The sequence below is a fragment of the Furipterus horrens genome, unplaced genomic scaffold, assembly GCF_987537825.1.
Source record: "Furipterus horrens unplaced genomic scaffold, mFurHor1.1.pri manual_scaffold_17, whole genome shotgun sequence".
Classification (NCBI taxonomy): domain Eukaryota; kingdom Metazoa; phylum Chordata; class Mammalia; order Chiroptera; family Furipteridae; genus Furipterus; species Furipterus horrens.
Genome location: NW_028327187.1, coordinates 79282903 through 79301880, shown reverse-complemented (window position 1 = coordinate 79301880; position 18978 = coordinate 79282903). Strand labels below are relative to the sequence as shown.

At 40.8% G+C, this 18978-nt stretch overlaps 1 protein-coding gene across 5 annotated transcripts in view; it reads right to left on the bottom strand.

The window, feature by feature from the left end:
• The window catches only part of PHF8 (PHD finger protein 8), a 122800-nt gene that overhangs the window by 28467 nt on the left and 75355 nt on the right, over positions 1 to 18978 (bottom strand). For all 5 annotated transcript variants that reach the window (XM_090265368.1, XM_090265371.1, XM_090265372.1 and 2 more), the window contains one exon: positions 3045 to 3140. In XM_090265368.1, coding sequence (XP_090121494.1) covers positions 3045 to 3140 — 96 coding nt within the window. The remainder of the gene's footprint in view (positions 1 to 3044; positions 3141 to 18978) is intronic.

The following is an 18978-nucleotide window of genomic DNA, read 5'->3' as shown; positions in this document are numbered from 1 at the left end:
ACTTCCCAAATTTGGTGAAGGCAATAGACATACAAGTCAAGGAAGCACAGAGTCCCAAACAAGCTAGACCCAAGGAGGACCACACCAAGACACATCATCATTAAAATGCCAAAGATTAAAGGTAAAAAGAGAATCTTAAGAGCACCAAGAGAAAAGCAGAGAGTTACGTACAAAGGGGTGCCTATAAGACCATCAGCTGATTTCTCAAAAGGAACTTTGCAGGCAAGAAGGGACTGGCAAGAAGTATTCAAAGTAAAGAAAAGCAAGGACCTAAAACCAAGATTACTCTATCCAGCAAAGCTATCATTTAGAATGGAAGGGCAGAGGAAGTGCTTCCCAGACAAGATACAGCTAAAGGAATTCATCATCACCAAGCCCTTATTATATGAAATGTCAAAGGGACTTAAGAAAAAGATGAAAATTATGAACATTAAAATGACAACAAACTCACAACCATCAACAACTGAATCTAAAAAAATAAAAAACAAAATCCAGCTAAGCAAACCAGAATAGGAACAGAATCATAGGTATGGGGATCATTTGGAGGATTATCATCTGGGAGGGGGGAGGGGGAGAAATGGGCAAATGGTGCAGGGATTAAGAACCATAATTGGTTGGTACAAAATAGACATGGGGAAGTTAAAAATAATATAGGAAAGGGTCATGCCAAAGAACTTATATGCATGACCCATGGACATGAACTAAGGAGGGTGGGATTGCTGAAAGGAAGCAGGGTACTGGGCAGAGGGGAGCAAAGGAAAAAATAATTGGGACTACCATAACAACATAATCAATAAAATATACTTAAAAAAAAAGATGTTGCCCTGACTGGTGTGGCTTAGTGGATTGAGCACTGGCCTGCAAACTAAATGGTCGACAGTTTGATTCCCAATCAGGGTACATGCCTGGGTTGCAGGCCAGGTCCCCAGTTGGGGGCACACAAGAGGCAACCACATATTGAGGTTTCTCTCCCTTTCTATCTCCCTTCCCCTCTCTAAAAATAAATAAATAAAATATTTTAAAAATGATGTTTATCAACACTAATTGTGAAAACTTAAGACTAAGCTAAATGCCCCACATCAAAGGAGAAGTTAGGTAAGTTGGATATATTCATATTAAAGAATACTTTGTAACCACAAAAAATTTATAGACAATGGCATAGATAGGGACGTGCTTATAATATAATATTAACTTAAAAAGCGAGATATATTTATTGGGTTTTCAACTTTACACTCAACTTCTAGTCAATGGAGAGTGTTAGTCACAAGACAATGTATATGTTAATAATCTTGACAGTATAAGTGAAAAAATGTGACTCATAGAAGGTTGGAGGAAAGAAGAAAACATAGCAGCCCTAATATCCATATATTAGAGAGTGGGTAATCAGGAGAGACTGACAGAAGCTGATGGAAGAAGAAACAGCGGTTAAGTTAATACATCAGGAAATTATGTTATACACCCTATAATATTGGGTTTTGACGATAACTATAACAAAATGAAAACTATGAGGTTGCCTTGCAGTCAAGGGATTGTAGGTGGGAAAAACAGGGGCAGCAGACCATTGCATTTCATCCTAAACTCCTCTGTACTATTTGATTTGCTACCAGATGCACACATCATATATATTATTTTGAATAAAGGGCAAAATAATGTTAAAGTAGGATATGTTATTTATACATAATGTGATTTCAACCATAAAAATAAAAATGCACAAGAAAAAAGACTAGAAGGAAATATGTCAAAATATTAATAGCTGTTGCTTCTGGGTGGTAGAATCATGAATAGTTTCTTTTTTTATAGTTTCCTCTATTTTCTGTATTTTCCAAATTTTCCATTATTCTAGTAAGTCAGAAAGTATTGGAAAAAATAAAATCAGAAAATAGGCCCAAAGAAAGAAAAAGGATATGTGTTGACTGACACACTACGAGAACACTTTCTAAGACTGCCCTGCCACCCTGCTTCCCCAAACGGTCCAAATAAGGCTGGGTGGGAATGGCAGGCCCTTTATATCCTGGGGAACACAGGTACTGAGATGCCAGCACCCTCTGTGGCAGTCTAATGTAATAATAGCTCTTAATTTGGCCACATCTCCTGGTAAGCATGAGAATTTTGCAGCTCCCCCTTTCAGGAGACCGAATCTATTTTCTACCCCTGAAATCAAGGCTTAGCCATGCAACTTGCTTCAGCCAATAGGACAATGGGACTCATGACAGAAACAGAAGCTTGAAAAGTGCTTGCACACTGGGGCTTGTCCTCTCTTGATGCTGGACACCCTTGTGCTTGCTACCTAGTGAAAAACCTTGGGATGGCCTCCTTGTGGATAAAACACCACATGTAAAGAGGCCCCAGCCAAACCAAGTTAGGTCCCAGACAACTGAAGGAGACCTTTGCAGACCATCTAGCCCTAGCCAACCTGGTCCAGACTGGTCCAGGTTGCTGCTCAATCTGGAGAATCATGAGAAATGATCAACTGTTGTTCTAAGCCATTAAGTTTGGGGTAGCTGAATGAGCACCAAAATCTAACTGATATACCCTCCAATGTAAAAATCACCCAGATAACATAAAATTATTTTATTTTATGTTATCTTCTAAATTCCATGTTCAATTCAACGATGAATCCTCCCTTTCTCAGAGATGGCCTCTCAGCCAGTATAGGGGACAGTCTAAGGAGTCTTGGGCCTTGTAGAGCTCAATAGTCAGCATAATTTCCCTCCTTTGACATTAATATTAGCAAAGGACTATGATAATGGTAGCAGAACGTTCTTAGAAGCCTCAGACTGCTTACTACAATGTGTTCAAGGTCTTCCTCATTTCATCTCAAGCCATATAATATCAAAAGCAAAGTGCTCCATCACATCTGGGTTTGCTGAACTGAGTGCATTGATCACTTTTGCTCCAGCACCTAATACCTGGCACACAGCAGGCACAGTTTGCTAATAAACAAATGAGTGACTGAATCATGTCTTCTTATATTAAATATTCCACCTACCTCCAGCCTATCCCCCCCGCAACCCTACAGAATTTAAAGACAGAATATAGATCACCTTTAGGACTCCATGGAGCATCATCTGAATTCTTCTTTTTCTTGGGCCGAGACTTCAAAGCAGGGTCATCATCATCAGACTCCAGGGAAGGGTAAACTATAGTAAGAGGGAAAAGTAAGTTAAACTGAGATCTCATCCAGAAGCGTGAAAATAGAATGATACATACCTCAGCTCCTACCACTCTCCCACAAGTACCCCCTTTACTTAATCCACCACATTCAAATGCAGGAGTCCCTGAATGTGCCACATAGTTTTCATGCCTTTCTACTTTTGCACAGTTGCTGCAAATGTCCTTCTCCCAGCACCATATAATTCTAATTCATGCACACAACATCCATTTAGTGAGTAACTTCATGAGTTACTTTATGGACACTGCAACACTCAGCCTCCTAATCTGATTCTGATGCCTTCTCAACTTTCCTTACTATCCTGTGTGTATCCCCACTGGAGTTATTTATTATATAGTACTTAAAGAGATAATTAGTAAATTTGTCACTCCCAATTTACTAAGACAATGGGGATATGTATTGTTTGATTTCAAACTAAGGGAGCCTAATATAATTCAGAGTAGGTGCTCAGTATGTATTTGCTGAATTAATGAAAAAAGAATGGTACACACCTTATTCACAAAAAGGGAACAAAAAAAAAACCTATTTGGGCTGAATTATGAACAAGATTACTGGACCTAAGTGTTCTGAATGACAAAATATATACAAACATCTCATACTATACAAATACACCTAAAATCCAGTTTTATCACACTCTCCTTATAATCCACATGCAATATCTATAGAATTTAATGGGAGAGTAGTCTAAAAAAGTCCTATTGATGAGGTCAAGCTGTGCTGCTGCTGCTAAACCTAAAAGATAAGCAAGGTGAGATTGAAAACTTCCTACTAATGACCATCTTCAAATTTCTCTAGAATTATATACTTCATCAGAGAAATCCAGTCTCCCACTTCCTTCAAAAAGGGCCTCTTTGTAGGAAATCAGCTCATTTTTCGGCCTTCCTCCTTGAGAAAAGAAGTAAAACCCTTGCTCCTGACTTATAAAGATTTTTTAAAGAGGGGTCACTGATTGTCCCCAGAAAAAGAAATGACTACTGGTAACAGAGTTGTTTGAGAAAGGTCCTATTCATCCCTACTAGCCCCAATGGTTGTCAATGTTATTTTATTGGGTCTGAAAGGTTTTTGACCTCAGGAAAAGAAGTGCGGTGTAGTAGAAAGACCTTGAGTGTCAGGATCAGACAATTACTTTGAAGAGTGACCCACTATATTTACAGTCTAAGAGAAATTCCCTACGTCTTCTATCTTAATCTATAAAACTGAATAGATACCATCTGCCTTGCGAAATTATGAGGATTGAAAAATAATATGTATAAAGTAACATGAAAAAAATGCTATTCTAAGGTTCATGTCTTATTTGAGGGGATAAGATGTAGGTACTAATTAAACACTGAAAGAAAGAACAAGTAAAATATGCATATTAAAAATATAAGTGTGCAAGGAGTGACGCTTCCCAAAATGTGGAATTGGTAGCTCCAAGAATCTGCCCCTTCCCTGACGCAACTATTAAGCTGACAAAAACTGTAAGAACAAACATTTTGGGGATTATGGAATCTAATCAAAAACTTACAACAAGGAGAATGCTAAACAAAGAAAAAGACAGTTTAATGTAGACATTTAAGGAAATCTCTGTCAGAAAAATATCAATGAATACAATCTGCAAAAAAAAATAAATGTCTGCAAAGTGACTAAATAAATAGATAATTGTAGCCCACAATAAGCAACAAGAACAACTTCTGGGAAGGAAGAATAATATGATTCCTAGAGTTACCATATTATAATATTCAAAAAAAGTATGAGGCATGCAAAGAAAAGTATGTTTCATCTATAAAAAAGATATTGATAAAAATTGTCCATGAGGCAGACATTGGACTTTCTGTACAAAGACTATAAATCAACTGTCTTAAATATGATCAAAGAGAACCATGTCTCAACAGAAGAGAATATTAATTTTTCTATCAAAAGATAGAAAATATAAAAAGGAACTAAGTACACATTTTGGAACTGAAAAGTACAATGGTTTGAATAAATAATTCACTAAAAGGGTTCAGTTCAGATTTTGAGCAGGCGGAAGAATCAACGAACATAAAGAAAGCACAACTGAAATTAATCAGTCTGATGAGCAGAAAGAACAAAAGAAAGAATGAATAAAAATGAACAGAGGCAAAGGGACCTGTGGGATACTATTAAGCTTACCAACATATTCATACGGGAGATCCAGAAGGGGAGAACAGAGAGAAAGAGGCAGAAAAACTACACGAAGACATAACGGTCAAAAACGTTCCAAATTCTATGAAGTATATAAAAATATACATCTAAGAAGATCAAAAAATTTCAAGTAGAATAAACTCAGAGATCCACACTGAGATGCATTATACTCAAACTGTCAATAGACAAGGACAAGACGAGAATCTTGAAAGCACCAAGATAGGAGCAACTTGTCATCTACAAAGGAAGCCAGAAGGCAGTGGGATGATAAAGTTAAAGTGGTGAAAGAAAAGAAATTTGTCAACAAAGAATAATATATCTGGTAAAACTATCCTACAAAAATGAAGGTAAATTAAGACATTCTCAAATAAAAAAAGGCTGTGGTGTTCATCATTAGTAAACATGCCCTTTAAGAAATGCTAAAGAGAGTCTACGCTGAAATGAAAGGACATTAGAGAATAAGTTAAAGCTATATGAAAAAATTAAAGAACAGCAGTAAAAGTAACCACAGAGGTAATTATAAAAGCCAGTATTGTTGTATTTTTGTTTCCTACATGATTTAAAATTCTAATGTATAAAATAACTATATATCTGTGTCATAAGAATTCTCAGGACTTCCGGCCAAGATGGATGCCAAGATTGACATGCTCCGTCTCCCTCCACAACTAAGAAGAAATACAACTACCCCAAAACCAGAAATAACCAGAAGTTCCAGAAAATAGCTACATGGAAGTCCAACATATGAAGTTATAAAGAAGTCGTGCTCATCCAGACAGGTAGGAGGGGTGAAGCTGGGGCAGAGAGGTCAAGCTATGCTGGTAGCAGCGGCAACAGCAGCGGCAGCAGCAGTGACAGCGGCAGCAGCGGCGGGACAGTGGTAAGCACAGACACGCGTATTTAAGGGGAGGCAAGAAGCACCTGGGGAGCACCCTCAGCTGCAGACCAGACCCATCAGCTTACGATTCCAATGCCGGGGAAGGCAGACCCCCATTGCCGCAAACTGTAAGGGCCGGAGTGGGTGGAGACGGAGTAAGAGGCTCCCGGTCTGTTAGTGGAGAGGGAACAGCAGGAATCCATCTTGGACCCCCACCCCCACGAAAAGTGCCACAGCATAGTGAGAGGGGTTACCCGGTTGTGATGAGTGCATGGGGCTCCGCTCCCTATAGCTTAGGAGGTATGACAGTTCTGCCCAGGAAGCAAAGGTAAACACAAAACTCTCAGGATAGCACAGATCATGATAAGAGATCCAGGTGACCAGACAGCAAATATCTAATCTAATGGCTCAGAAGATAGGAAATCTTTCTGAGTCACAGTTCACAGCTTTGGTTATACAAATGCTTACAGACCTAATGGCAAATCTTAAACAAGAAGGAATGAAGCCTAGTCCTGCTAAAATGAACAAAAACACACATGAAACTAGTGGTGAGGGAAAGAAAACCATGGATCAAATCAACAAATTGGAACATAGGGAAGGAACAGTCAATCAGTGGAGAAAGAGGAAAGGAAAAGTGAGGAAAATGAGGAGAGGCTCAGAAACCTATGGGACAGCTATAAGCAGACCAACATCTGAATTGTACAGTTGCCAGAAGGTAAAGAAGAAGAACCAGAAATTGAAAAATTATGTGAAAAAATAGTGAAGCAGAACTTCCCTAACTTGGGGAAGGAAACAGACTTACAGGTCCAGAAAGCTCAGAGCATACCAAAAAAACTGAACCCAGCGAGACCCACACCAAGACACATTATAATCAAAATGTCAAAGATTAAGGATAAAGAGAGAACCTTAAAAGCAGCAAAAGAGAAGAGAATTATGTACAAATGGGTCCCAATTAGACTATCGGCTGATTTCTCAAAAGAACCTCTGCAGGCAAGAAGGGACTGGCAAAAAATACTCAAAGTAATGAAAGCAAAAACCTACAACCACGATTACTCTATCCAGCGAAGCAGTCATCAGAATAGAAGGGCAGAGAAAGTGCTTCCAGGACAAAGTAAAACTGAAGGAGTTCATCAGATCCAAACCACTGTTATATGAAATGTTAAAGGGACTTGTTTAGGAGAAAGAGGATCAAAACTATGAACATTAAAATGAAAACTGTGACTTTCGGCCAAGATGGAGGCGTAGACAGACATGCTGCATCTCCCTCCACAACTAAGAAGGAATACAACTACCTCAAAACTAGAAACAACCAGAAGTTCCAGAAAATAAAACTGCATGAAAGTCCAGCAAACAAGGATATAAAAAGAAATACTCATCCAGACAGGTAGGAGGGGTGGAACCCAGGCGGAGAGGACACGATGTGGCAGTGGCAACAGCGGCAACAGCAGCAGCAGCAGCAGCAGCAGCAGAAGGCCGGCGGAAAGTGCAGTTAGTTACACGTTTTAAAGTCAGGAGGGACACCTGTGGAGCGTTCCCAGCTCCTCACCAGAGCAGCTCACTGTACCAGCACCAGGGAAAATCAAGCCTCATTGCTTTTGACTGTGTAAACCAGCGGCGGTTGGGACGGAGGGAGAAACTGCCGGTCTCTCAGCAGAGTCTGCTTGTTTAAATGACCCCCACGGACCTAGAACGTCCGCAGACCCACCCGCTCTGGGAACGACGGCCAGGGCAGCAGCTAGAGGGGTGCCAGTCCAGTGCGGAAGTGGGAGAGGTGGCTGGAAAAGGGGAGAGTGCTGGGCTGGCGGCATTGTTCCCTCTCTGACCCCTCCCCCACATACAGCGCCACAACGTGGTGAAACAGGTTGCCCTGTACTGACGAATCCCTAAGGCTCAGCCCCTTAGTACATAACAGAAGTTACAGCTCTACCTAAGACACTAAAGCAAACACAGGAAACTTCCGGCTAAGATGGAGGCCTAGACTGACATGCCCCATCTCCCTCTACAACTAAGAAGGAATACAGCTACCGCAAAACCAGCAATAACCAGAAGTTCCAGAAAATAAATGGAAGTCCAATGTATGAAGTTATAAAGAAGTGGTGCTCATCCAGACAGGTAGGAGGGGCGAAGCCGGGGTGGAGAGGTCAAGCTGTGCTGTCTGCAGCAGCAGCAGTGATGGCGGCAGGACAGCAGTAAGCAAAGACACCAGTATTTAAAGGGAGGCAAGAAGCACCTGGGAAGCACCCCCGGCTGCAGACCAGACCCATCAGCTTGCGATTCCAAAGCCAGGGAAGACAGACCTCCATTGCCTTGGACTATGAGACCCAGTGGGGGTGGGGACAGAGGAGGAGGCTCCCGGTCTCTCAGTGGAGATTGAACGGCAGGAATTCATCTTGGACCCCCACCCCCACAAAAAACACCCAGTTGTGACAAGTGCACAGGGCTCCCCCCACTATAGCGTAAGAGGTGTGACAGCTCTGCCAAGGAAGCAAAGGTAAACGCAAAACTGTTCAGGATGGCACAGATCATGATAGAGATCCCAGTGACAGAGCAAACCAGAGAGCAAATTTCCAATCTAATGAAGCAGCAGATAGAAAATCTTTCTGAGGCACAGCTCAGAGCTTTGCTTATAAAAGCGCTTACAGACCTAACAGCAGATCTTAAATAAGACGGAGAAGGAATGACAGCGAGTCCTAATGAAATGAACAAAAACACATACGAAACTAATGGTGAGGGAAAGAAAACCAGGGACAAAATCAACAAATCAGAACATACAGAAGAAACAAACAGTCAACCAGTGGAGAAAGAGGAAATGAAAAGTGTGGAAAATGAGGACAGGCTCAGAAACTTATCGGACAGCTATAAGCGGACCAACATTCGAATCATAGGGTTGCCAGAAGGTGAAGGAGAAGAACTAGAAATTGAAAAATTATGTGAAAAAATAATGAAGCAGAACTTCCCTAACTTGGGGAAGGAAATAAGACTTACAGGTCCAGGAAGCACAGAGAGTTCCAAAAATACTGGACCCAGGGAGAACCACACCAAGGCACATTATAATCAAAATGTCAAGAATTAAGAATAAAGAGAGAATCTTAAAAGCAGCAAGAGAGAAGAAGGGAATTACATACAAAGGCGTCCCAATAAGACTGTCAGCTGATTTCTCAAAAGAAACTCTGCAGGCAAGAAGGGACTGGCAAGAAATACTCAAAGTAATGAAAAGCAAATACCTACAGCCATGATTACTCTATCCAGCGAAGCTGTCTTTCAGAATAGAAGGGCACAGAAAATGCTTCCCGGACAATGTAAAACTGAAGGAGTTCATCAGATTCAAACGACTGTTATATGAGATGTTAAAGGGAATTATTTAGGAGAAAGGATCAAAACTATGAACATTAAAATGAAAGCTGTATCACAACAACCAACAACAGAAGCTAGGGAACCGAAACAAAGGCAAACTAAGTAGGCAGCGTGACTGGGAAAAGAATTATAGGTATGGGGAACATTATGGGGGGAGGTCAGCAGGGAGGGGGAAAGGGAGGGAGATAGTGCAGAAATTAGGAAGCATAGTAGGAGGGAGTGGAGTAGATAGGAAGATGTTGAGAGGAACTATATGCACAATCAATGGACATGGACTAAGGGGGGGAGACAACTGGAGGGAGGGATGTCACTGGGTGGACGGGAACAAAGGGAAAAGAAATTGAGACAACCGTAACAGGATAATCAATAAAGCATATTTAAATAAAAATAAAATAAAACTGTCACAACAACCAACAACAGAAGCTAGGGAACCAAAACAAAGGCAAACGAAGTAGGCTACGAGAGTGGGGAAAGAATTATAGGTATGGGGAACATATTGGGGGGAGGTCATCAGGGAGGGGGAAGGGGGAAAGGGAGGGAGATGGTGCAGGAATTAAGAAGCAGAGTAGGATGGAGTGGAGTAGACAGGAAGATCTTGAGGAGAACTATATGCACAGCCCATGGGCATAGACTAAGGAGGGGACAACTGGAGGGAAGGGGGTCACGGGGTGGAGGGGAGAAGAGGGAAAAGAAATTGGGACAACTGTAACAGCATAATCAATAAAGCATATTTAAAAAAAAATTCTCAGAGATCAACATATAAAAATCAGTTGTGTTTCTAAATATTAGTAATGAACAATCTCTAGAGCAAATTAAGAAAAGCATTTCAGACTTCCGTCCAAGATGGAGGCACAGACAGACATGCTGCGTCTCCTTCCACAACTAGGAAGGAATACAACTACCTCAAAACTAGAAACAACCAGAAGTTCCAGAAAATCAAACTACATGGAAGTCTAGCAAACACAGATATAAAGAAGAAATACTCATACAGACAGGTGGGAGGGGCGGAGCCGGGGCAGAGAGGACACGGTGTGGTGGTGGTGGTGGCGGCAGTGGCAGGCCGGCGGAAAACACAGTCACACATTTTAAAAAGTCAGGAGGGACACCTGGGGAATGTTCCCAGCTCCTCACTGGACCTCGCAGCTCATGGTCCCAGCACCGGGGAAAATCGAGCCTCATTGCCTCTGACTGTGGAGACCAGTGGGGATTGGGGTGGAGGCAGAAACTGCCGGTCTCAGTAGAGTCCGCTTCTTTAAAGGGCCCCCACAGTCCTAAAATGTCCGCAGACCCACCCACTCTGGGAACGACAGCCAGGACAGCAGCTATAGAGGCACTAGTCCGGTGCGGAAGTGGGAGAGGTGCCTGGAAAAGGGGCAAGTGCTGGGCAGGTGACATTGTTCCGTCTTGGACCCCTCCCCCACATACAACGCCACAATGTGGTGAAACGGGTCGCCCTGTACTGACGAATCCCTATGACCCCGCCCCTTATAACGTAACACGAGCGACAGCTCTACCTCGGACACGGAGGCAAACACAGGAGCCTGTCCCAAAGGGGCAAACAGATCAAGGTTTCAGTGGGAGAACTAAGCAATGAGGAGATAGCCAACCTAACAGATGAGGAGATAGACAACCTAACAGAATTCAAAACACTGGTGATAAAGATGCTCACAGGCTTGACAGATATGCCTGAGTACGGCAAACGCATAAGAGAAGAAGTGAAGGCTATGCTAAGTGAAACGAAGGAAAATCCACACAAAACCAATGGTGAAGGGAAGGAAACTGGGGTTCAAATCAATGATTTGGAACAAAAGGAAGAAAAAAAACAGTCATCCATTGCAGAATGAGGAAGCAAGAATTGAAAAAAATGAGGAAAATTTCCCAAATTTTGCAAAGGAGATGGACATATAGTCCAGGAAGCACGGAGGGTCCCGGGCGAGCTGGACCCAGAGGAGACCACACCACGACGCATCATGACTGAGATGCCAAAGGTGAAAGATAAAGACAGAGTCCTGGGGGCAGCAAGAGAGAGGCGGAGAGTTGCCTACAGGGGGGTGCCTATAGGACTATCAGCTGATTTCTCAGAGGACACTTTGCAGGCAGGAAGGGACTGGCAAGCAGTATTCAATGTGATGAAAGGCAACCTGCAACCAGGATTACTCTATCCAGCAAGGCTATCATTTGGAATGGAAGGGCAGATGAAGTGATTCCTAGACTAGGAGAAGCTAACGGAGTTCATCATCACCAAGCCATTATTATATGAAATGTCAAAGGGACTTACTTAAGAAAAAGATCAAAACTATGAACACTAAAATGACAAGAAACTCACAACTATCAACTGAATCTAAAAAATAAAAACAAAATCCAACTAAGCAAACCAGAATAGGAACAGAATCATGGGTATGGGGAGCATTTGGAGGGTTATCAGCTGGGAGGGGGTAGGGGGAGAAATGGGGAAATGGTGCAGGTTCTACAAGGCATAATCGGTTGGTACAAAATAGACGGGGATGTTAAGAATAATATATGAAAGGGTGAAGCCAAAGAACTTATATGCACGACTCATGGACATCAACTAAGGGGGGTGAGATTGCTGGAGGGAAGGGGAGTACTGGGCAGAGGGGACCAAAGGGGAAAAAAATTGGGACTACTGTAACAACATAATCAATAAAATATCCTTAAAAACAACAACAACAAAAAAAAAAACTATTCCACTTTTAGTAGCATCAAAATAAAATAAAGTAGGTAGGAATAGATTTAACCAAGGAGGTACAAGACTTGTATATTGAAAATTACAAAACACTGCTGAAAGGAATTAAAGATCTAAATTAATGTAAAAACACGCCATGCTCATAGATTGGATCTCTTAATATTGTTAAGATGGCAACACTACCCAAAGCATTCTACAGATTCAATGCAATTCTTATCAATATTTTTGAAGATACAGGAGTTGATCCTAAAATCAAATTAAATTGCAAGGGATATAAAATAGCCAAAAGAATCTTGAAAAAAAAATGAAGTTGGAGGATTCACATTTCCCAACTTAAAAACTTACTACAAAGCTACAATATCCACACATTGTAGTATCGACATGAGGATAGACACAGATATCAATGGAATAGAATTGAATGTCCAGAAAGAAACCTATATACCTTTAGTTGATTGACTTTGGGGGTGTGTGTGTTTTTTATTATAGTAAAGAATATCTAACATTAAATTTACCATTTTAACTGTTTTTAAAGTGTACAATTCCATGGCATTAAGTATATTCACATGTGCAACCATCACCGCCATTATCTCCAGAACCTTTTCATCTTCCCAAACTGAAACTCCACACTCATTAAACAACAACTCTCTATTTCTTCCTCCCTCCACTTTCTGACAACTAACTTTGTTTCTGCCTTCATGTATTTAACTACTCTAGGCACCTCATCTGGGTGGAATCATACAATATGCTGCCCCTTTGAAATACTCATTTCACTTAGTATAATATCCTGAAGGTTCATCCATGTTGTAGCATGTGACAGAATTTCTCTCGTTTTTATTTTTTAAAGACTTTATTTATCTTTAGAGAGGGAGGAAGAAATGAAAAGAGTGAGAGAGAAACATCGACGTACAAGATAAACATCGGTGAGCTGCCTCTCGCCCGCGCCCAACCAGGGACCTAGCCTGCAACCCAGACACACGTCCTGACCAGGAATCGAACCTCGTACCATTGGGTTTGTGGAACAATGCCCAATACACTGAGCCACACCAGCCAGGGCAGAATTTCCTTCTTTTTCAAAAAATGGCAGAAAAAACACAAAGCATAACCATCTTCTTAATAATTTTAAAGTGTACATTATAGTATTCTTAATTACATGCACATTGCTGTAGAACAGATCTATAAGATCTCTACGTTTTCATTTTTTTCTTTTGATTTTATTTTGTATTGGTTTCAGGTGTACAGCTTAGTAGTTAGAAAATCATATACTTTACTCAGCGTTTTCGTCAATATTTCCAGTACCCCAACAGGCACCATAAATAGTTATCGCAATATTATTGTAGTTAATTGATTTGTGAGAAGGGTGCCACGACTGTTCCATGGGGAAAGGAGAGTCTCTATAGGAACTGATTTTATACAAAGAGAAATCGTAAAGAGAGATCAAAGATGGGAGAGGAGTAAATGGGAGCTACACTAACCTCCTCCCAGGACCAATCTGGAATTACAACTAAATTGTAGAGAAATCATTTGGAATAACCCACTGAACAATAGCTGGAGAGAGAAGCCTTATAACCATGGACAGACAGAAGAAACCACTTCACCACAACATGACTGGTACAGAGGGCAGAGGAGACATGAGGTAAAAGACCCGTACTTGGAAAACTACAGAACACCGAAGAAGGAAATTAAGGAAGATACAAATAAATGGAAGCATATACCATATCCATTGATTGGAAGAATTAACATCATTAAAATGTCCATACTACCCAAAGCAATCTATAGATTCAACATAATCCCTATCAAAATACCAATGACATATTTCACAAAATTAGAACAAATATTTCAAAAATTTATATGGAACCAAAAATGACCCCAAATAGCCACAGCAATCTTGAGAAAGAAGAACAAGGTAAAAGGGATCACAATACCTGATATCAAAGTATATTACAAGGCCACTGTAATCCAAACAGTCTGGTACTGGCATAAGAACATGCACATAGATCAATGGAACAGAACAGAGAGCCCAGAAATAAACCCAGGTCTCTATGGTCAATTAACATTTGACAGAGGGGGCAGGAACATACAATGGAGTAAAGATAGTATCTTCAAAAAAATGGTGTTGGGAGAACTGGACAGGTACATGCAATAAAACAAAACTAGACCACCAACTTACACCATACACCAGAATAAACTCATGTAAGTCATGACACATTAAAGGTCTAGAGAAAAACATAGGCAGTAAAATTTCAGATATCCTACGTAGCAATATTTTCACTGATATATCTCCTAAGGCAAGGGAAATTTAAAAAATAATAAACAAATGGGATTACATCAAACTAAAAAGTTTCTGCTTGGCTAAGGAAAACATCAGCAAAACAAAAAGGGAACCAACCGAGTGGGGAAACATATTTACCAAGAATACCTTGGACAAAGGTTTGATCTCCAAAATATATGAAGAACTTAAATGACTCAACACCAGGAAGACAATCCAATTAAAAAAGGGGCAAAGGACCTGAACAGACACTTCTCCAAGGAGGACATGCAGAGGACCCACAGACATATGAAAGAATGCTCAACATCACTAGCCAGCAGAGATACAAATTAAAACCACGATTGGATACAATCTCACACAGGTCAGAATGGCCATCATTAACAAATCAACAAACAAGTGCTGGCGAGGATGTGGAGAAAAAGGAACCCCAGTGCACTGTTGGTGGGAATGCAGACTTGTGCAATCACTATGGAAAACATTATAGAATTTCCTCAAAAAACTAAAAATGGAACTGCCCTTTGACCCAGTGGTTCCACTGCTGGGATTATACCTGAAGAATCCTGAAACCCCAATTCGAAAGAACTTATGTATGCCTATGTTCATATATGTTCATAGCAGCACTATTCACAATAGCCAAGTGCTGGAAACAGCCTAAGAGCCCATTTGTAATGAGTGGATCAAAAGATTGTGGTACATTTACACAATGGAATACTATGCAGCAGAAAGAAAGAAGGAACTCTTACCTTTCATGACAGTATAGATGGAAATGAAGAGTATAATGCTTAGTGAAATAAGCCGGTTGGTGGAAGACAAATACAATATGATCTCACCTATAAGAGGAACCTAATGAACAAAGCAAACAAAGGAGCAAAATAGAACCAGAGGCAATGGAGCAAGGAATAGACTGACAATCACCAGAGGGGAGGGAGAGGGGGTATGGGGGAAAAGAAGGGGAAGGGTCTAGTCAAGGAACTAGTATAAAGGACCCATGGACATGGACAACAAGGTGAGGATTGACTGTGGGAGTTGGGGGTGGTGCAGGGGAGAGCAATGGGGGAAAACTGGGACAACTGTAACAGAACAACCATAAAAGAAAAAGAGAAATAGTAAAAAGCTCAATTGATAAACTAAAATGGAATACTAAAAATTATTTTAATAGTCCAAATGAAGGCAGAAAATGAGAAATAGAGGAAAGGAGAGGTAACAAAGAAAAATGGTACTTTCATCTGAACATATCATTAATTACAATAAGAAATGACCCATGGGGGGGACCAAGATGGCCACGGAGTAGGAACAGTGTTCTCAGCTCGCTCCTGTTAAGGAGAGAATCCAGGAGGAACAAACTCGGGGAGGAATGACTGAATCTCTGGGGCCACCTTTCCCTGCCTCCTTTAATTGCTCAGTAAAATAAGCCAGGATGGCCCTACTGCCATGTTTCTGGGAATTCTGGGGAAGTAGGGACACAACTTGGAGTGCTGGTGGATCCCAGTGAACCAGACCTCCCAGCACACATGCCCTGGGAGGTCCCTTCCTCCGAATCTGAGCTGAGCCCGTGACTTGTTTTAAGCAACAGGATGAGTCAGCAGCGCCCCTGCACCAGCCACCATCCTGAGCCTTAGGAAGGCCTGGAAGTTTTCACATTGCACTTGAGAGCTGTTGTGTGAGAAGTCCAACTTTCCTGCTGCAAAGACTACCTGGAAAGACCATGAGGAGAGAGAGAGGCCCTGAAGCAACAAGGATGGGAAGCACACCAGACCCACCTGACCTGGCAGTTGGAGCTGTCCTAACTAAAGCACCAACAGATGAACGAAGACTCCACCCTGGACGCCCAGCCTCAGCAGATGTCACTTGGAGCAGACACGAGCCATCGGCTGTGCTCTCTGAACTCCTGACCCTCTTGGCCTTTGCTTTCCTTCGGTGAAAAAGTGAGAACAATATTCTGCTGCGTTTTACCATTCTCTTAACTTTCTCTTACTCTACCGTAAGAAAAGGTGAAAATGCAGTGATAAAGTGCAGCCAGCACTTGGCTTCATAAACGGGGACAGTAAGGAGCAGCCTATTAGAGGACACACAGGAGAACACAAGCCCCATCCCACCCCCGACCAGCACAGTGCTGCGTGGCTCCGTTGTCAGTTGCCAGGTGGGAATTGAAGGCTGTTGCTGCCTGGCTTCCAATCAGTTTAGAGAGAAAACCAACTGGGGACAGAGGCTCTGCTGAAGATGGAATGAACACCCTACCCTATCTCTCCCACCGTGTGCAATTAAACCTCTTGGACAGAATTTGTAGAGCAGCTGTGTGAAGACTAAAAAATAGCGTGAAGACTAAAAAATAGACGAGACACACAGTTTTCAGTCTGGCCTGTGAGGAGCTTGAAATCATCACTCCATCAGTTAAATTCTAAACAGACAGAAAAATCAACAATTCTTCTTAGATCTATCAGAGAATTGAGGTCTTAGGGCAAACTGCTGTATCCAAAATTGGACAGACAGGTGGATACAGAGAATCACAACTTATCACAGCAGAACCCCAGGAGCAGACTCCTCCACAGGAACCAGTGCTGGGACAGAAACACCTGAACTGTGGTTGATGAAATGGAAGCTCAGTGTGGACAAGTCCAAGACTTAAAAACTCCAGAAGGACCCAGTCTTAGGAGGGTGCAAACACTTTTGTAAGTTTTACCTCTGCAGCTCTACCATGTTGTCCCAGCAGCTATCTGGGAGAAATCCCCTTATGTGTCTGCTACTGGTGGATGGTTGGTCAGAACAAGGGGTCTGCTCCATCAGCAGGAATGGAGGCGGGGGGAGGTTCTTACACTCAGCACCCAAAAGGCTAGTAAAATAATTGGATAGAAAAAAAAAAAAAAAAGAAATGACCCATGGACATGGACAACAGGGTGGGGAATGACTGTGGTAGAGGGGGGAGGTGGGCAGGACAGGGGAGAGAAATGGGGGGAAAAAGGGGACAAATGTAACAGAAAAACAATAAAAAATAAAAATATTAGTTCCTAATAATAAAAAAAAAAATATGTGATCTAAAAACACCAATTGAAAGACAATGATTATCAACAAGGATTTTTTTCAAACCACAAAGACTCAACTAAACATTGCCTACAAGAAACTCATTTTAAATGTAATCATTTAAGTAGGTTAAAGATAAAAGGATAAAATAGATATACCATACAAACACTAATTAAAGAAAGCTGGATTGGCTATATTATCAAACAAAGTAACTTCAGTTCAAGGAAAATTACCAGGTATAGAAGTGATAATAACATAATGACAAGAGAGTGAACTCAACAAGAAGACATAAATGCACCTAACAGCAAACCTGCCATCTATATGAAGCAAAACTTATGGAACTAAAAGGGGAAACAAATTCTTAATTATATTTGGAGACTTCAACACATCTCTATCAGTAATTAATGAAACAAATAGACAGGAAATTAGCAAGGATATAGAACAATTACATTAATCTAAGTGAAATTTATAGAACAGTCAACCCAATAATAACAGAATAGACTCCTCAAGTTCACAACAGAAAATTATCAAGATAGACTAAACCTTGATTAACAAAACAAATCTTAACACATTTCAAATGAAACCAAAAGGTAGTCCTTTGATAAAATGCCACCAAGAATGACAATAAAAAAAAAAGCAAAGACACAAATTACTATTATCAAGAATGAAAAGGAAGATATCACTGAAGAACTCACAGACATTAAAAGAACAATAGGGTGTTACTACAACAACTCTGTATCCATAAATTCTACATTTTAGCTAAAACGGACCAGTTCCTTGAATCACACAAACTATCAAAATTCATCCAATATGAAACAGATAACTTGAATAGTCCTATACCTACTAAAGAAAATAAATCCATAGTAAAATCTTAAAAATACATTTCTAAGTCCAGGTGGTTTCGTTGACAAACCCTACTAAATGTTTAAGAAAAACACTACAACCTCTTCCAGAAAATAGAAGAGGAAGGAACACTTCCTAACTCATTCTTTGAGGCCAGCATTGTGCTGATACCAAAATTAAAGACAGAGAGTATATGAAAAAAAATTACAGACCAATATCCCTCATGAACAGACACAAAAATCTTTGGGGAAGTACTACTAGTAAGTCAAGTTCAGTAATACATAAAAATAATAATACACCATGATCTATTAAGGTCTATCTTGTGATTTCAAGTCTGGTTTAATATTTGAAAATTAATCCATGTAGCCTACCATATTAATAGACTGAAGTAAAACCACATGATCATATCCATTGATTAAACAAAAACACTGGGCAAAATTCAACACCCATTCATAAAAAATGCTCCCAGTAAAATAAGAATAGAAGTGAACTTCCTTAACCTGTTAACCTAAAGCCAACATAGCAATAGTGAAAAGACTCAATGCTTTCCTCTTAGATCAACAAGTAACAAGTGCTGGCGAGGATGTGGAGAAACGGGAACC